General features: G+C 44.0%; 1 protein-coding gene across 7 annotated transcripts in view; it reads left to right on the forward strand.

Annotated features, from left to right (window-relative positions):
* The window catches only part of ENOX1 (ecto-NOX disulfide-thiol exchanger 1), a 504,034-nt gene that overhangs the window by 377,975 nt on the left and 107,314 nt on the right, over positions 1–18,745 (forward strand). For all 7 annotated transcript variants that reach the window (XM_033105019.1, XM_033105016.1, XM_033105021.1 and 4 more), the window contains one exon: positions 4,398–4,610. In XM_033105019.1, coding sequence (XP_032960910.1) covers positions 4,398–4,610 — 213 coding nt within the window. The remainder of the gene's footprint in view (positions 1–4,397; positions 4,611–18,745) is intronic.

An 18,745-nucleotide genomic window follows, 5' to 3' on the forward strand; every position in this document is an offset into this window, starting at 1 on the left:
TGCTCTTTAACGGGAAATTAAAACGTTCATGATCGACTGATGTTTCCCAACATCAGACCGTCGAATTTCGGGCTTTCTAGTGTTAATCACTGAAGATCAGTTAGAAATAGAGTGTAACAAACTAGAGATAGACTGCAAAGGGAAACGTTCAGAGTGACCAGAAGATTGAAATATTTCTTTGGAAGTTTTATTCTCATGTTAGCCTGTCAAAACTGGAGACAGATCTATACACCAACAATTACGGTACGGAGTGACTAATGCTTTCATAGCTGCATGTGGAGGGTACTGTGGAAGCATAGCAAAGGGGCACCCAATTCATCGTAGGGTCACAGAAAAGCTTCTTTTATGAAAGGCACTTAGGCTGAATCTGGGGCAAACAGTGACAGCTTGGTGGACCAGGAAACTGGGGGGGCCCTGGGATGTGTGCACAGCACATGCAGAAGTGGACAAGCCTGGCGATGGTGTTTGAGAAAGAAGAGTGTGGAAAAGGGACAGGCGATGGAGTGAAAGGGAGAATGCAAAGGAGAAAACACGTGAGGTAGACCTACGTGTGACGGTTGTAAGGACCCTGACGAGAAAACATTGGGCAATTGTCAGTAAGAAATGCTCTGTACTCACTTCATAATACGATACCGATTTTCACAGTTCTTATTGTGGAGAAAAGCACGTCTGTGCATTCTAGTTCCTGAACCGCTCCCATGTTCAAAGTTATGCCAGAGCATGCTCAGGAAGTAGTTGGCATTTTTATAAGTGTGTCTGATATGATTTTTATGAGCAGCGTTAATTTCTTTCCATATGAATAGCTTTAATAATGCTGCACTCTAAATCCGGTTTAAATGAGTTTATATTGTTTTCTGTCTTTCAGTGATCTTTCCACTGAAGACAAAATTGAATTTACAGCTAGATACTGAAAATGACCGCTCCCAACACACCTCTGTGGTCATTCAGAGAGAGTTACTGGCTTAGTCTTAATTAATATGAAGTCACTTCTTACATGGCAACAGATACAGATCAGACTTACCAACGGTGCGCTAATGGTTTTTTTACATTTAATTTAAATGTCAGTATATCAGTCAGACACTGGCCTCCCAGTATCCGAGAGTTCCGAAAGGGGAATGAAATTGGGAGTTTTCAAAACTATGCCCTTCTTTTAAGCTAATGGAATTCTGTCTACTATTACTTGTTAAAATGATAGAGCGTCTTTTGCCTACTTAGTTTTTAAATGATATGTTTTCAGTTGCTTAATCCCAAGAATGCTATTTCTCTTTCTGGAAACTATCAGCTAACTATAATCTGCGTGTGAACTTATGCTCCAGGTCGATGAGTGGAGAACCATAAAATTTGGTTTTTAGATCATTCCAGCAAATGTACATTTTCTTCCTGACACTAAATTAGGGTATTTATGAGCTGAGTGACCACAAGCAAGGGAAGAAAAAAGTACCAGTTTGCAAGGGAAAGAAAGAAGGAACAGTGTTTCTCTCTCTTTGTAAGCTTCTTGAAAGTGAAAATCTTGGGGATTTTTTCCCCTGCATTTTGTACAGATGAAAGGCACAGCAAAGGGGGAAAATGGTACATGAAGTCAGTGTTCTCTGTTGTTCTCGTATTTTAAGACAAAAGAAAAAAGATTTCTTATAAGCATTGGGTTTATTTCTGCTGTCTTTTTGGAGGTCCATTCTCCTAACATATATTGGCAGGGAGCGAGCTAGAGAGTATGAGGGAGGCAAAATTTATTTTGACTGTAACGGTTGCAGTGGGTGTCTCACGAGCATAATGCTAAATTATGGACCTCTCCATGGCCTGATGTAGTTTAAGTTGTGTGATGGATTTTATCTTATACAAGCTGCCCCGGCCCATGAAAAGAGATAAGAAACCACTGCAGCTGAAGTTCACTGAGGGTTGAACTTAGACTGAAATTCCAGAGTTGACAAAACTGTGTGAGCCAGCTCCGATGCTGTGCCTGTGGGTTACGATTTTCCAAGGAAACTTGCGTCTCTCCTTTGCAGGGTACCCCACGCGCATGCCCCAGGCCAGGTACCTCCTCTGGCAAAAGTGCGAGAGCAGAGTGGGCAGGTAGGCACAGAAAGAAAAAACGTTGGTTCCCGGGCCCAGACTGCCACGGCGGCAGCAGGAGCCAGCCTGGCCTGGTGGCTGAGCAGCTGCACCTCCCTAGTAGCGGCTTCTGTCCTAGAGAAGGCAGAACACAATCCTCACACTGCACAAGTCGGGCTGACCCTGCCTTCATTCAGCGTGTGCCTCCTGGGCGAGCAGCAATCACAGCAGCGAAGTGGTACCCGGCCTGCGAGGGGCACTCTGGGAGGAAAGATACTCACAGGATTCGTACGGCACTCTGCAGAATGCACAGAGCACTCCACAAAGGCAGGATTTGTGTGATGCGTGAAAGACTAACAGCAATGGTTGATTACGGAACATCTGGTGAATAAAATGAAGTAGAACCCTTTACCAAATATGAACCACCCTCTAGCCATTCATCTGGAGTGTATATATGTATGTATGAGGTGTGGCAATTAACTTCGCAAACATGTTGCACCGATGTCGCTAACCTTTTTTGATATCAGAGGGATTATTCATTATGAGTTTGTACCAACTGGACAAACAGTTAACCAAGTTTACTATTTGGAAGTGCTGAAAAGGCTGCGTGAAAAAGTTAGACCTGAACTTTTCACCAACAATTCATGGCTCTTGCATCACGACAGTGCACCAGCTCACAAGGCACTGTCTGTGAGGGAGTTTTTAGCCAGTAAACAGGTAACTGTATTGGAACACCCTCCCTACTCACCTGATCTGGCCCCCAGTGACTTCTTTCTTTACCTGAAGATAAAGGAAATATTGAAAGGTAGACATTTTGATGACGTTCAGGGCAACAAGGGTAACAACACAATGACAGCCCTGATACCATTCCAGAAAGAGTTCCAAAATTGCTTTGAAGGGTGGACTAGGCGCTGGTGTCAGTGCTTAGTTTCCTAAGGGGAGTACTTCAAAGGTGACCATAGTGATATTCAGCAATGAGGTCTGTAGCGCTTTTTCTAGGATGAGTTCGCGAACTTAATGGTCCGATCTCGTATGTGTGTGTGTGTATGTATATGTGTACATACGTGTTTATAAAAACTATATGATAGCATATAAACACTATAATAATACATATTACACATACACACACACACACACACACACACACTGCATAAAGATGTCTCTGATGTCTCCCCAGTGGAGGGAACATAGTAGGTCCTCAGTATTTGTCAAGTAAATAAAGAAGAACCTGAATCTTCTATTTTAATTTTGTGCCGCAGTTTTAGAATTAAGTCTCTGCCCATTTTACTTGAAAAATGTAGGATATTTTTCTTAAATCACATTTTCCAGGGGTAGGAAAATACCAGTGAAAGACTCCTCCCTTTAAGTTGGCCTGGAAAATATGCAGGGAGCCTTCAGCAGTAGAACTGATTAATGCTGTAATAACTGGCACATAACTTCCAGTACAGACTTGCTTGTTCTCCACCTCCACACCAAACAACACAGGTCTGTTCCAGGAACCATTCCCGGCACGCAAGTCCGTATGTTTTCTCTGAAATAAACTTCATGACTTATTTTCCAGTGGACCCTCATTCCCCTCCTGCACCCCTCCCCACCACCACATACACCCCTTAAACCAGGTTCAGTTGGGTTTTCAGTAGCCTTCTAAATCAAACACTGACCACCCCAGGTCCTCCTTTGTTGAAAGCAAGGAAATACTCTTATGTTTCAGCCTAATCAAATATGTTATATTAAACCGAAAATGAAATTAGTTTTGAACTGCCATCAAACAAGAATGGACTTACTCCTACTACCACCTCGGGAGTAATATCTTGTATTACAACCAGTTTTAGAGTAATTTAATCTGTCATTTATATTTTGATACTAACTCTGCTGATTCTATAAGTCAGAAAATTGGCATCACTGTATAATATTTCTGTATAATATTCCTGTATCATATCACTGTGTAATATTTACGATGAAAGAATAAAGAAATGAAGTGGAGACCACATATGTTGCGAACAGTTTTTCGAACCAGACTGAAGAAAGAGAAATCAGGGTTTGGAGGAAGAATGAGATTGCACCAAATTATAAAGAATGCCCAGAACAGATATACAATTGAGCTCATCGAGTTGGTAGATGAGAGGGCAAAGCACCCTGCATTTCTTGGATGTCTGTGATACCAGGGGGTTCAATGAGAAAAGAGAAGTTAAGTGACGATGGAATGATGAGTGTCAGGAAAGCCAATTTGTCAAATTCTGAAAATGTGTCCATCCGGATGGGCCACACGCGGTCTTTTCAGAGGAACCAATGTCAAGTGTATTTCCTTGCCTTGGCGTGATTTGTGCTTGGTGGTTTTCCATTTCCAGATGATAGCAAGTTTTCAGAGGCTATCACAGTGCTTCTTTCCTGGATCGAACGAGGCGAAGTGAATCGTCGTTCCGCGAACCAGTTCTACTCCATGGTGCAGTCAGCCAACAGCCACGTCCGCCGGCTGATGAATGAAAAGGCCACCCACGAGCAAGAGATGGAGGAAGCCAAGGAGAATTTCAAAAACGCCTTAACCGGAATCCTCACTCAATGTAAGTAAGATGTTCGGGGCCATCAGTCTTGCTGTGCTTTTGCCTTTTCTTTCGTATTCATTTTTGTTCTTTTTTCATTTGGGGGTAAGTAGTTCAAGAATTTCCCACTTTCCTCCATCTTGAATGGCACACCTCATAACCTATTTCATGTTGTGTGGCGACTTGGAGGAACATGGACCCTGCCCCGAGAGCTTGCTTCTCCAGGTGAGCACCATTTCTGTAGCTTCTCCTCAGAACACCCGGCCCGGCCACCAAGTCACGGCAGCCAGATGGACGGCTGCCTGCTGCCTCCCCACAGCTCACAGCACAGCTGCGTGCTGCCACACGTCCCCGCATGTCCTCCTAGTGTGGACAGTAGGAAGAGACCCTGGACACCTTGTCCCCGGGCTCTGTGTAGGAACAAGGTACCATCAGGAAAACTTCTCCCCGGGATCCTTTATTTGAGGTGAGCTTCTGGCTGTCAACACAAGCAACTCAGGAGTAGAGATTTTTCTGCAGGATTATTTCTTGTCCTTTCTTCCTTTGGAAAGCAAATCGCCTTAACTGCTCAATGCTGGTGATTTCTCATGTCCAGATCCTAAATTGATGAAGGGATTTCAGTGGCGCTTTCTCATAGAACAATAGTCAGAGTAATTACCCAAGGCTCTATTCAAAAAAAGGGCATATATTTTTTTAATGGGCGTTCTATCTGTGTCTGTAGTTAATGTCACAGCGTCATAATACATCACAGCTGCTGAGATCCCCTCGCTTGGTAAAAGCCATCGAATGACACTGTAACAATGCCATGCTCCATTCCATGCCAGGTGCAGGGTCCCACACAGGACGGTGACATGCGCAATTTACATATTCATTGTGAAAATTAGTATTATTGTCAATGACATAATGTGCCGAAGGCCTGTCACTCTTTCATCCGTGTACACCCAAGGGATAATGTATCTGTGAGGACAGGAAAACAGAGGGGATTGAAAAAAGAGGGTCGTAATTGTGAAAGTGTTTTATATGACTTTGTCGTCCAGAGACCATTTTTGCAGCAGTGTAAACTGTGATCTAAGACACTCCCAAACATAAACTCAGAGAAGTGACCCAATATCCGGTATGGGACCAACCTGGAACAGCTGTCTTTAAGAAAAGGAGTAGGACAAACAGAACTGCTCTGTGTCATCCAGGCCACTATCAGACCACCGTACCCAGACTCCCCAGGCGTGAGGAACGGCCCTGTACCCACTGTGTGTGGCCAGCACTTCTGAAGTCAGGGTTGCTAGGGATAGGATTAAAAACAAAACGAAACAAAAAAACCCACTAATATTGGTACCACCTTTTAAAGGAGGGAAGCAAAGAATGGATGAGTGGGTAGAAGGAGGTGAGGCTTGGTTAGTAACAGAGGGAAGGGAGAGCGGGAAAGGCCAGCAATTCTGGTAACACCTACATACAGTTCTTGCAACGCTGTGGCAAGAAGCCAAATGCCTAGACAATAGAAGGATCACTGGTATCAATTCTCAATAAATTCTCATTCCCACGCAGTTTACCTGGCAGGGGAGACACAACCCTTCTTCAGACCACGAAGACCAAGGCAGCCACATATTAGAAAAGGGGAGGAATTTAATTTTCTTTGGCAATATCTATTGAAAGAAGCTCCTATGAAAGCAAGGCCCCCATCACGTGGCTGCAAGAACGCGATACGCCTGCCTGCCGTCGTACAGGTATGCGCTGGCCTCGGTGTGAAACCACTGAGAGCCAGGCAAAGAAGTCTAGTGTGTGGGAAGCCAAAGCTCAGCGTTTCACTGCTGACAAAACCAGAGTGGAAGACGAGGCTGAGATCTGCACAGTAAAGGATTGTGGGGTCGAGCATCTGCCCACTGGCAGCACGGAGGTCCACGGGCCTCGTCCCCTGGCGTCTGCCCTGTGAGTACCACACGGCCCGTGGAGGAGCAGTGGGACGGGCGCTGTCTGCAGACAGCCCACCTCAGTCCCCCGGGGCTGGAGCAGGGCCAGGAATTCTGGAGGGAGATCCCATCTCATGGAAACCACAGGAGTGGAGATGACTGTCATTGATACATTTCAGGGACCTCAACTATGACACCTCAAACATTAAATTCTTGCTTTTGATCTTCAGACCTGTTCCCCTTTGGGTTTTCCTTCCCATTTTAATAAATCCCCAAGCCAAGATGCTTGCCAGTTTTACACTTGCCAGTTTTTTTAGATATTGCCAGTTTTACACCCACCACCAACCCCACACCTAGGCCTTCAGGAAGCTCCATCGTTTCTGGCTTCACACAGACGCACTTCCCTGCGTTTTAACTGCCACCATCCAAGTGCCGGCTGCCCGCGCACCATAGCAGCCTGGTATGTCTGTTAGATACTGTCTGCCCGTGAGCAACAGGAAACCCTACCAAACTGTCTTTAATAAATGGGGTTGTTTTCTTTTCACACACAGTAAAATCCACATTTACGTGCTTTTTGGCACTGATTCAGTGGTTCAAGGAAGGCTGTGAGGCCTGAGGTTTCTGTGATGCTGTCACCTTTTCCTGAATGGTTACCCAAGATGGCTGCTAATGCTCCTGCCATCTCTTCTTCTTCTTCTCCTCCTCCTCCTCTTCCCCGTCCCCCTCCTCCTCCCTTCTTCTTCTTCTTCCTTTTCTTTTTTTTTAAATGGGCTGAATCACATAAGAAAAAGAAGAGGCAAAAAGAAAGAAGATGGGGTTGTACCTTTAGAGCAGGGGTGTCCAAACTTTTTTCAACGTTTTTCACCAAGGGCCACATGCGGTAAAGTACACAAACAGCCGGGCCACTCACTCGAGGTGAAGTACGAATTGCCTCACCTGGTTTATTTAAGTACATTAAATATATCTTTGGAATTTGCTGCGGGCCAATAAAAAATGGATTGCGGGCCGCAGGTGGCCTGTGGGCCGCAGTTTGGACACCCCTGCTTTAGAGCAAGAAAGCAAAACTTGCTCAAAGATCCCCAACAGACTTTCATTAAGTCTGATTGTGCAGAATTGTTACGTGTGGTCTTGCCTCGCTACAAGAGAAATGGGAAATACACTCTTTTGACTGGGCCCATTGCTCTCCAGGATAAAACTGGAGTTCTAGGAAGGAAGAAATAAGGGGGAATGGCTGCTGGGAGGCATTTAGCAGTGTCTGCCATGCGTAGTTCTTCCCTTTCCACTTTTACTCCGGTTCAGTCTACTTTTAAGACATCATCTGATGTAATTCAGATTCTGTCTTCCCCACTTAATCCCTTGGGTAGCTTCCCATCGTACTTGAAATAATATCCACTCTCCCTAACCTGCAAAGCTCTCCATGCTGTCAGTGCTTCCTGACTCATCCCCATTCATTCTTTCCAGCCGAGCCCTTCAGAGCTAACCCCACCTCCGAGCCTTTGCACATCTGTTCCCTCTGTATGATGTGCTTTTCCCCCCACTGCTCACACGCTTGAGTCCATCTCCTCCTTTCGGTCTTGGCTGAAAGATGATGACTCCTTCAGAGAGTCCTTTCTGATCCACCCTCTCCTGGTAGGTTCACCATCACTGCATCTTATTAGGTCCTTTGGAACACTTATCAAAATGTGTAATAATCTAGTGATCTGTCGTCTGTTTTTGATGATTATAACAAGCATTGCAAAGGAAGTGACATGTCTCTTTTAGTCATCAATATATGTCAAGTGTCTGGAACAAATATTTGGTGATGAGTGGATGAATGAATAAATTGGAGGGAAGGCAGGAAGGAAGCCGGAAACAGTAAGGTTAGGAGTTTCCAGGGACCTCCTAGAACAGTTTGGCTTTGGCTTAGAACTGTCTGCAGGTAATGAGGTTTCAACTTGCGTGTGTCATCAAGCAAATCATAAAAAGCACCCACGAGCTACGCTTTTGTTGGAAATTGCTATACTTAACCAGATATTTGGTAGCAGGCTAGAGGATTTGAGGAGAAGTGGGGTGGCAGAGTCAACAGGAAAATTCGCTTTGACATATCCCCCATTGTAACTGTCGCACAACCTTCACGTTTTCCATATTCCTATTACTATTTGGGGGATCCCGCTTAGCCCTGTAATTTGGTTCTGGGAAATAGTCAGCAGCCAGCAGCTATCAACAGAGATGGCGAGGATTCCAGCTGATCTTGTCGCCTTCAGGCTGGCTGACGGGCTCATACCCCAGCCATGGAGAGCCTGAGGGTTCTTCCTGTGAGTCCTCGACAGCCCTTCAGGGAGACCTGCAGATGGGAGACACCTGAAACATGAGTCTCAGCTGATATGAAGGCTGTGAGGTAGAACAGGAAGACCGCGTATCTCACTGAGCAACCGTGGAATGTTCCGTTCTCTTCTGTGTGGTTTCACAAAGCTGACTCCTCCCCGGATGCAAAGGGCAACCAAATCCTAACATTCATCATGGAAATACTAGCAGTAACTTGGCCAGCCTGGTAGGAAGGTGCTCATTTTGCCATCCTTTGAATTTTAAATGTATCTCATGTCACGTCTGGCGGAGTTATGTTCACTCAACCACCTGTTTTGCTTTCTCCAGCTCGGTTCAGTGCGATAGGGTTACTTTGGTATCGGTGCGTGGAGTTGCTTCGAAAATCATACCTGGTAAAGTCCACGGTGATGGACACACTCGCTGGCCTTTCCAAACGCAGGACCAGTCGTACCCCCATTTATCTGCATTATGTTCCTGGCAAGCACCCCGGGAATCATATTTTGGCTTCCGCACTTAGAATAGGATTGTTAAGCACTCAAATTCAGGAATGGCAGCTCAGCTTTCTTTCTCCTGCGTGGCTGGAAATCTAGCTCTTCAGCAGTAGTTCCGGAGTGCTCCCTCCCACGTAAAAGATCCCCACAATATGAACACCCTTCTCCGAAGCATCCCATGCCAGCTCCCCCATCAGAAAGCCAGGAGTGCTGGGAAAAGCACGCCTACTGATGAATTAGTTTCTTACTGCAAGTGTGGCTGGCCTGGAGTCCTGAAGGAGGGGCTCATTTAAGAACTCCCAGGAAAGTTCAGCTACATTGCCGAGTTCCAAGCACGATGAAACTGTGGGTCCCTGTATGGATTTTGCTGGAAATAGCCAAGTGGTTGAACAGGAGAAGGGAATTTCATTAAGTCTTAGTCCGTAAGCTAGATAAGATGCACCCGTCTCCTTGCCTTGCTTGTTATATTTGTCCTGACTTTCATATTTGAGCGAATAGTATTTGCTCAGAGGTGGGAAAAAGAGCCATTAATAGTAACATAAAGAAAAAAGGTGTGACTTATTTCAAGGTCCATATTCAAGTTCATCAGTTAACTTCCAGCTTTGTTGGTGATGGGTTCTGTCAGCAGTTTTCTAAATTCTAACCTTTTTCGTATCTCTGGCCTTCACCCCAGGATCAGCTATTAAACATAATTAAATAGGCATTGTTTCCATCTCAGCACTGGATTAACACATCAGGAGTTTGGGGAGTACCGCCTCCGTTCACTCCCGTCTGGGATCCTTTTTTTTTTTTTTTTTTTTGAGCATAGATGTGCACTAATCAAAGACGTTAGATGAGGACATCTTCATTCTGCTGAGACACCTGGGGCTTTCTCCTCCTTTCTGGGCCACCTGGGCACATCTCATTCCTAGATATACAGGAAAGAGAAAAACAAATCCGGTACAAATCAGTCATCTCACTCAGCTGTCATCGTATCCTCATGTCATCCTTGTCTCATGTTTATGTTATTTCTTAAACTGTCCATTTGGCAGAAACTTCCCCAGGTTTCCCAACTGAGAGACTTTTGGGTTTTGATCTTTGCCTTTAGAAAGATGCATGCTCCATAGGAACTCCCCCTAGGCCGACCCACCGTCAAGTTTTCCGTTATGAGAAAAGCCTGTGGTTTCAAAGCTCAGAGAGGAATTGTTTATAAAGTTCAGGAAGCATGTAGCGCGGCATTCAATTATTAATATGCATGCCAAGATGATCAATTGTGCATGCCTTGTCACAACGTTCACACATCTAATGAAAATTTAAACACTCCGTGATATGCCCACTTTGGTTCTTTCCCAACGTGCTTCCTGGTGAAAGAGAGAGGAACCAAGTGGGGAAAAGGCAAACGGGAAAGCAGACGGCAGTGGAGCTGGGCTTATTAATATTCCTTTAAGAATCCGTGCCATAAATATAATGAGCAGGGTTGAGAAGTAGAAACTGTAGAATGTCAGAGCTAGAGGGGACCTGAGGGACGCACTGGTTCCAACCCCCTCATTTTACCAAGGAAGAAACTGAGGCTCCGGGACCAGACGTGATAGCCTTGGTCATTCAGCAGTTTACGGGCAGATGCGACCCCAAGGCTCTTGGCTTCTTGTACCGTTTGCTTTCTACCACCAGGTGCTTTTTGTTATGAAAAATGAAAATAAGCAGAGGAGGACATTCTAACTGTAAATGTACAGCTTACAGGTGGAGTTAAAGAAGTGTGCTGGCATCACACTGAGTACAAATACTGCTCTCTGGTTAGAAAACAAAGCACTTGCCTCTAGCTCTACCCCCAGTCCAGCTTCTATCACACTTCCTCCAGGAGACCTTGGCCGTCTGTTAGGACACTTAACCATCTCCCTCTGTCCTGCCATCTGCAGCTCCTGTTAGTCCTATCTGCTTGAGCATTTAGTTACTTTCTAAGCATCGGGTTTTTGTTTGTTTGTTTTTCCCTCTGGCAAGATTTCAGGCTAAATAGATACAGAGGCCACTTAGTATTCTCATTTCCCAGCGCTCTGCCTGACTCTTGGAAAGCACCTCAGTACAAAGACTAGTTGATGGTTAGGTATTATAGGTGGAACTGATGGTGGCATTGGAAGTTGAGCTGGAAGCTAATAACTACAAAACATATTCTAACCATTAGATTTTTGAGTAAACCGTGCTCTCAACTGGCTTTGCCCTAATATACAATACCCCTTAAAGTAGAATATGGAGCATATACATTAGTTGAGAATTTTGCAGTAGTGTTACGACCGTACTGTTATTAATATTATTTTAACCTGGAGATTGGGAAGGTGAGAACTGTCATACAAATTTGCTTTTTACATGGATGGTAGGAATTTGCATCAACCTCACCTTAGAACTTGAAGTAGCAAATAGTGGAGAGACTTTTGATCAGGCGCGAAGAGATCCTGGTTCTAATCCCAGTTCCATCCTTAATGAGCCAGGTGACTTTAGAAAAGTCCTTTAAGTGTCTTAGCTCACAATGTTCTCATCTCTGTCGTGAAAGGGTTTGACCAGACAGTCCCCTAACTTAGTTCCTTCCCACTCTGAAGGTTCTACAGCCCTTATCATGTCACTGACTTCGATCCTTTAATATCTCTGAATATCTAAACACAAGTATCGGTTGGGATCCAGCCACAATGTCAGACGCTCCTGAGCTGATCACAGAACAGAGGATCAGATGCTCCTCCACACAAGGTGCTGTTTGTGCCTTGCTGTGGCCATTATGGTTACATCTGCTGGGCAGCACTGTGAATTTTAAGCCACATTTCACCCCTGAGGGTGTGTGTGGCACCCTCACCCAGCTGGTGCTGCAAACTGGCCGAATTCTTCAGAGAGGCTGCACCTTGCACTCACCGGTCTCCTGTCACATCCTCATCTCTTCTCTTGACTAAAATCGTAAAAGCCTCAGGTGTTTGAAGGAATGATGAAATCCATCCACAAATATTTATTGGGTTCCTCTGAAGTGTCAGGTAGTCTGCAAAGAGCTACAGTGAAACGTGAGGGATCTCTGATCTCGGTGTGCGCTGTGACCCCGCCTCGGGCAGATGGGTGTCCTCATCCACATTTCTTCTGCCTAAAGAGCTCTTTCTGAAATCACTGACTTCTTCCGAACATCCAGCTAAACGTTTTATTTCCGCCAAGGGAAATTTGACTCCTGTGTCCCTACTGTGGAAAAATAATTTTATGAAGTGTTAAAATGTTTTCCCATGTCTGTGGCCGTCATTGCTCTCTTTCATCCATGGGAAAAAATTCCCCTAACTGCTTTAGCAACTTGACAGATTTTCTGTGTATCCTCAAAATCATACTGATAGGTGTACTTGCTGATGCTTTTAGTGCCGGAAACATAATTTTCATTAAAAATACTTCTTTGCTCTCAGGGAATAAATGTCCAGAGAAAATATTATTTATAAGAACTTCCAAGTCAAGGCTGAACACAGAATTTTCTGTTCACAGGGTACGAAAGTGATGGTGGAGGATGCTGGAAGCCCGCCAGGGCTGAGTGGAGTCTGTTTTGGTATCTTCCCTTTCAGTCTCACTGAAAATATATAAACTGAGCCAAGTAATACCACTGAGATAGTAACATTTAAAAAAAAAAAGTTAATGATAGCAAATATGAGAGAAAAAATAAGTCTTAAACTCTGGAACAACAGAGAATTGCAGGAGGCTAGATTTCAAGAACTACCGTAGTACATGTTGAGTGAAGCAATTCAGGGAAGATATAACTTTGGGAGCTAAAGTTGAAAACCCTGATACCTTGACATGAGCCCAGCTGTAGGGCCTGGAGAAGAAGCCACTGCCAAGTGTAAGGGGAATGGGGGTGTGTGCACGTATGTGTGTGTGTACGTATGTGTGTGTACACGTGTGTGTACACGTGTGTACGTGTGTGTACCCTGGTGGTGGTTGCTGGGGAAAGGGGGACTGTGAAGAAACTGTCTCTGAACTACTTTGGAAAGAATCCACATACAAAAATTAATTACACAAAAGTTTTTTAAAGCCAAGACACTTTCAAACTAGATCTGAGGACAAGCGAGGTGTCAGTAAAGTTACTTTAAGGCAGAGGTGTCCTGTTCTTGCCTCTCCATGCCCCTGAAAAAGAGTACAGCTTAGCGGTCATGCTCCACCTAAAGGAAGCTGTGCCCAGGGAGAACGATGGAAGCGTAGCCACAGACACAGTGAAAGGGTTTCAGCTGAAAGAGACACACTGCTTAGGTGAGGACACACCTTCTCCAGCAGGGCAGTCGTGCGACCCTCAAAGCCGAACTTGACCACCTGTTCCTTGGCAGATAAAGGTTGCCAACCCCGTTCTGTGGGGCCACAGAGCTAGAAAGAGTTTTCAGGACGGTCAAGCTCATCCCGCTGTGGCTGGGGGTCTGGACGGCTGGAGGCTTTCTTCAGGCCACAAAGCACCTGAGAGGTGGAGCTGTGACTTCACCCGCCCTGGCTTCCTGACCATTCCTCCGCTCTCACAGCAGCCCTCCGGAGGGTGTGCTCCCTGAAAGCATTTCCGTGGCTCCACTACCTGAAGTCTGCCTTGCTGGGGCTTCTTATTTGACAGCAGTAATAAAAACAAGTAGCACAGAATGGATTTCTGATTAAAGTGTGTGCCGAGGAGGTGATTCCAGTCTGGTAGACGCACATGTAGGGGCCCTTTTTCCAGACACTCCGATCCTTCTTTACTGTCTGTCAGACTCCTTAACACACTCTTGGAGAGGGGTCAGTGATGCTCCTTGCCCCGTCCTAGCATTCAGGGTTTGGCTTCTTTGTGGCAGAAAATTCTCTTTACCTTAAGGTTTTGGTCCTTCCTGCCTGCTTTGGTACTCTCCACAAGCTCCCTGACAGCATTTCTTACGCCGTGACTCAGTCATGTACAGTGTCCCCCCACGATCCGAAAGGAGAGTGTTCCTATGAAAATCTTTTGCAAGCCAAAGTGGCGTAAAGTGACGATGCAATTACCATTAATTTATATGGAAAACTTTTTGAGGGTTCCTAGACCAAACAATAACGTACCAAATCACACCAAATACGCCAACTTCCATCCAGCTTTACACTCGGCATAACACGCTTCCAAACTCTCTCAGGCTTTTCTGATACCTTCAAATACATGATTGGAAGTTGGGCACATGCGGTTTCCATTTCCAGTCTCACCACTGGCTAGGTACAAGACCTTGGACAAGTAATTCTACCTCTGTCAAGCTCAGTTTCTTTACCAGTGAAATGGGCATAGTGTCTGCCTCAGAGGGTTGCTGGGGACTTTGAGGAAATTAACTGAAATTTAAATGTTTTAAATCAGAGGTTCTCAAACTGCAGCATGCGTTGGAATCAGCCGGAGAGCTTGTTAGAACACAATCTGCTTCATCGGTGGCTGCCGGAGGCACAGGGTGGGGCGGGGGAAACGGGGAAAGGAGCCAGAAGGTACAAACTTCCAGTTATAAGATAAAGAAGTCCAGGGGATAGAAAGTGCAATGTGATGATTAGAGTTAGCAATACTATCTTGTGTATTTGAAAACTGCTAAGAGAGTAGATCTTAAAAGTTCTCATCACAAGCATAAAAATTGTAAATGTGAGGTGATGGATGTTAACTACTGTGTTTCCCCGAAAATAAGACCTAGCCGGACCATCAGCTCTAAAACGTCTTTTGGAGCAAACATTAATATAAGACCCGGTATTATATTATATATTATATTATATGATATTATATATTATGTAACATAATATCATATATCATATTATATATAAGACCGGGTCTTATATTAATGTTTGCTCCAAAAGACGCATTAGAGCTGATGGTCCGGCTAGGTCTTATTTTCGGGGAAACACAGTATGTAAGAATGTCAGGAGATGTGTGTGAGGGTGTTCACTGCAGCCTTATTAATACACATGTGAATAGATTTCCATGATATGGTAAGTGAAAAAAAGCAAGGTGCTGCACAGTGTATATACTATTAGCACTTTTGTGTAAGTGAAACACAGGCTGCACATAGAAAACTAGACACAGCGCGTACTATCTGCGTAACGTTTTTTCTGGATGGATATGCTGGATATGTTAGCAGTGGTTACCTTTAAAGAGTGAGACAGGGTGAGCAGACAGTCAGGATGGGGAAGGAGACTTGGCTGTTCATTTTATTCCTTTTTTCTTATAGTTGTGCGTTGCTTTAATTAGTCCATAGGGATAATCTAGGCAGGAGGATTTGTTGGATTTAAAAAGCCTAAAAAATGTTCTGTACTGTAAGGAACCATTAAAATGATAATTTTCTCATGGATTTTTGTTTGGTTACTTTCCAAAATATTTGAATTATATGCATTGTCAAGGGGATCTCCAGTGCCTTGAAATGTGTTGTGATTTATTCAAAGCTTAAAAAGTCACTGTCTAATATCTTTCCTTGTATTTGAACAACGTCACCATTTCCTGCTTGCTTGAAGTTTACTGAAAGCATCCTATTTTCTTTGTATAATTTGCTCAGCATGTTTCTCCTTCTTTCTATCCCCATCCCAGTCCCCAAGAGAACCCCAAATCTCTGTCATCTAGTCAGGAAGTTCAGACTAGAACTTCCTGAACTCCTGCAGTTGGTGTTTTGGCTTCAGGTGTAACATGGGGGTGTGATGAATTCACAGTGGCACGCAATGCTCTTTTTCCTCCTCTGAAGACAAAACCCCAGAATGCCCTTTTTCCTCCTCAACTTGAAATTCCTGTCCATGCGTTTGTGATGCGTGGGTTTGACCATGTTCATCCTGCTTCCTGGGCTTCCTGCCAGACTGACTGACAGACTCCTGTGAGATCAGGCCCCAGCGCCTGCCTGAGGGAGCTCGCGGAAATCTCTCTGGGAATCTCTCATAGCAGCTTCTCCTTACCATGTCCCCTGTCGTGTTTGACACTAACTGCTTCTCCCTCTGGCTTTGTCTTGTTCCCCTGGGTGCCCTGAGAGCCCAAATCACTTACTACATTCCGTCCATTATAATTCTTCAACCCAGGGCCAGGCTTACCAGCCCCACCCAGCTTTGAGTATTTAAAGACAACAATAAAAAGGTCTATTATTTCATTTGTTACATGCCTGTGAAAAAATCTCTTATGACTTCTTCATAGAGGATTTGGAAAAAGTATTATCCCTTAAAGGAAAATAAGATTTCCTCCGAATCCAGAAGAGTGACGGCTCTCTCGTGAGCCCAGATCGCATTAAAAACAAAAATGAAGCTTGAAAGTTTAGTTCGAGATGCTCTATTTAGGCAGGCCTACCGCGAGTAAGGACTTAATCAGTTTCTCCAGATATTTAGGACACTACATGGGTTGAAGGCTCTTTCCCAGCTGCTTAGCTGCAACAAAAGATGCAGGAGGTCCAGGAACTAGGAGAAAGAATGCAGTCAGGAGGGTACAAAGGCGAAAGGGCTGTGCTTATGTTCTTTGGGGGAACCTGACCTTTCTCTTTTGGGGCTTCCAATGTGCTTCCTTGTGGAGCTCAAAATTCAGGAGCGTTGTGCAGCCCAGAAATCGGTGGTTGCGTGATGGGTGCCCTGCTCCTTCCCAGGAAGTTTGTTCGCATTGTTCTGTTTCTGGGTAAATGGATGTCCAGTTCTGAGCTTTCCTTCCCTTGGAAGACTGAAGACAAGTGCTGCTCAAGATCATTTATAAAGTTCTCTCTCAAGTAAGGAGTGTGCTCTGAACTCAGCAGATGCCCAAACATTTTTTTGGGGTGGGAGAAAGTCCAAAAAAAAAGTTGTTAAATTCACTTGGTTTCATGGGTTTTGTTTTTAAATTATGAAGAATATATAATACATGCCCGTGTGGTGGGGTGTGTATGTCTCCTCAGTTACACACACACAGGTAGTGAATAATCGCTAGTAGAGTGTTAAACGTATTAAAGAAGGAGGACATTAGATTAAGGTGGCTCTAAGGCTGTGGTGGCTTACGTACACAAACCAAAATCTAAGTCTGTCAATGCCTCAAGGTTACGCAATCGAAACCCAAGGACAACCAATCATAAACAGCCAACGAGGCCTTGAGATATGGCGAGTCTGTAATTTCCTTGCTTTGTTTCCGCCTTTTCTCTGTAATAGCCTCTCCCCAGCTCCTGTCGGTGGATTGCTTTGAACCACTTCCAGTTTAGCGCTGCCCAGTTCGAATCAATTTTTGCTCAAATAAACTCTTCAAACTTTTAATATGCCTTAGTTTATCTTTTAACAAAAGGTTTGCAGCTGCAAAGAGTACTGAGCAATTTCCTCGTTCTGTTTATCCTTCTCTCGTGTTCATTTATACCTACTAGAAATGTGTATGGGAGACTTTATTATGACACCTCAGGCTGACATTCAAGCGTACTTGAGAAAAGTCAATCACTTTGGTTTCCATGATCTTCAGATAACCTAATTTAGGCAAAACACTTACAACATAGAATTAGGGGAGCAAGATTTGCAAGGTGTGAAAGGTAAATTTAAATTTTCTGACTGAGAGTTCTTTCTGTTGATAATACTTTTTAAATGTTACGCTAACTGCTGTAGGCCTTCCAGCCACACTCTGTAGACCACTAGGGGTGGTGAAGGCACTGGTGGGGGTTGACTAACATGAGATGTGATCAAACAATACAGTCAGTGTTTAAATAAAAAAAACATGTATTACAGTAAAAGACACGTTGTGATTAATCCCCCAAAGAATACTCCCCCTTGCTGAATTCATTCTGCCTACATCACATCTTCAGTAAGTTACATTTCTTGAACAAATGCTAGTGCCATCTTGTCTACTATTTATCTCTTTTTTGAGCTTTTAAGTAGAGTTTTAAAGATCCCATCACTGCTTGTAGCTTTATTATGTATGGAACGAGTAGAATGAATTCTACTGGAGAGGTACTGAGTGGTAGTTGAATTCTTTGGCTTCTTTTTGACAATGAAGAGTGTCTGGTCTTTACCTGTGACATCAATTCTAGTGAGCATCTGATTTATGTCTTAAAAAATACATGCCTTTGAATTACATTCATTAGGTCATAGGCTCGGAGGTGGTTCTTCTCTAATGATGATGAATTTGTGCTGATCTAAGCACTCTTTCTGAGTCCTTTTGTGTGCCCAAGAAATTTCATTTGCAAGACAAACATGAACTAGGCCATAGAACTACTGTGAGATTATATTTTAAACCTAAGCTGAGTTACAGCTTTTGGGTTTTGTTTTGGGTTTTCTTTTTTTTATTTGTCTATATGTGCAGGAGAGTATAAAACTTAATAAGGAAAGAAGTATAAAATTAATCACATTTAGTTTTGTTTTTAATTAATTCCCCTATTGAAAAGATTACAATTACATAAAATCAAGAATGGCCCAGAAAACTTAAGATATATCTCTTTGAATTCTGTCTTCTTCCTGAACTCCCAGTATGTATTTCAGCTCCATCTGGATGACCTTCTGGCATCTCAAATTTGGCATGTCCAAGAGCAACTTTCTTACCTTCTTTCTGAGACCTCCA

The sequence above is a fragment of the Rhinolophus ferrumequinum genome, chromosome 4 (assembly GCF_004115265.2).
Source record: "Rhinolophus ferrumequinum isolate MPI-CBG mRhiFer1 chromosome 4, mRhiFer1_v1.p, whole genome shotgun sequence".
Classification (NCBI taxonomy): domain Eukaryota; kingdom Metazoa; phylum Chordata; class Mammalia; order Chiroptera; family Rhinolophidae; genus Rhinolophus; species Rhinolophus ferrumequinum.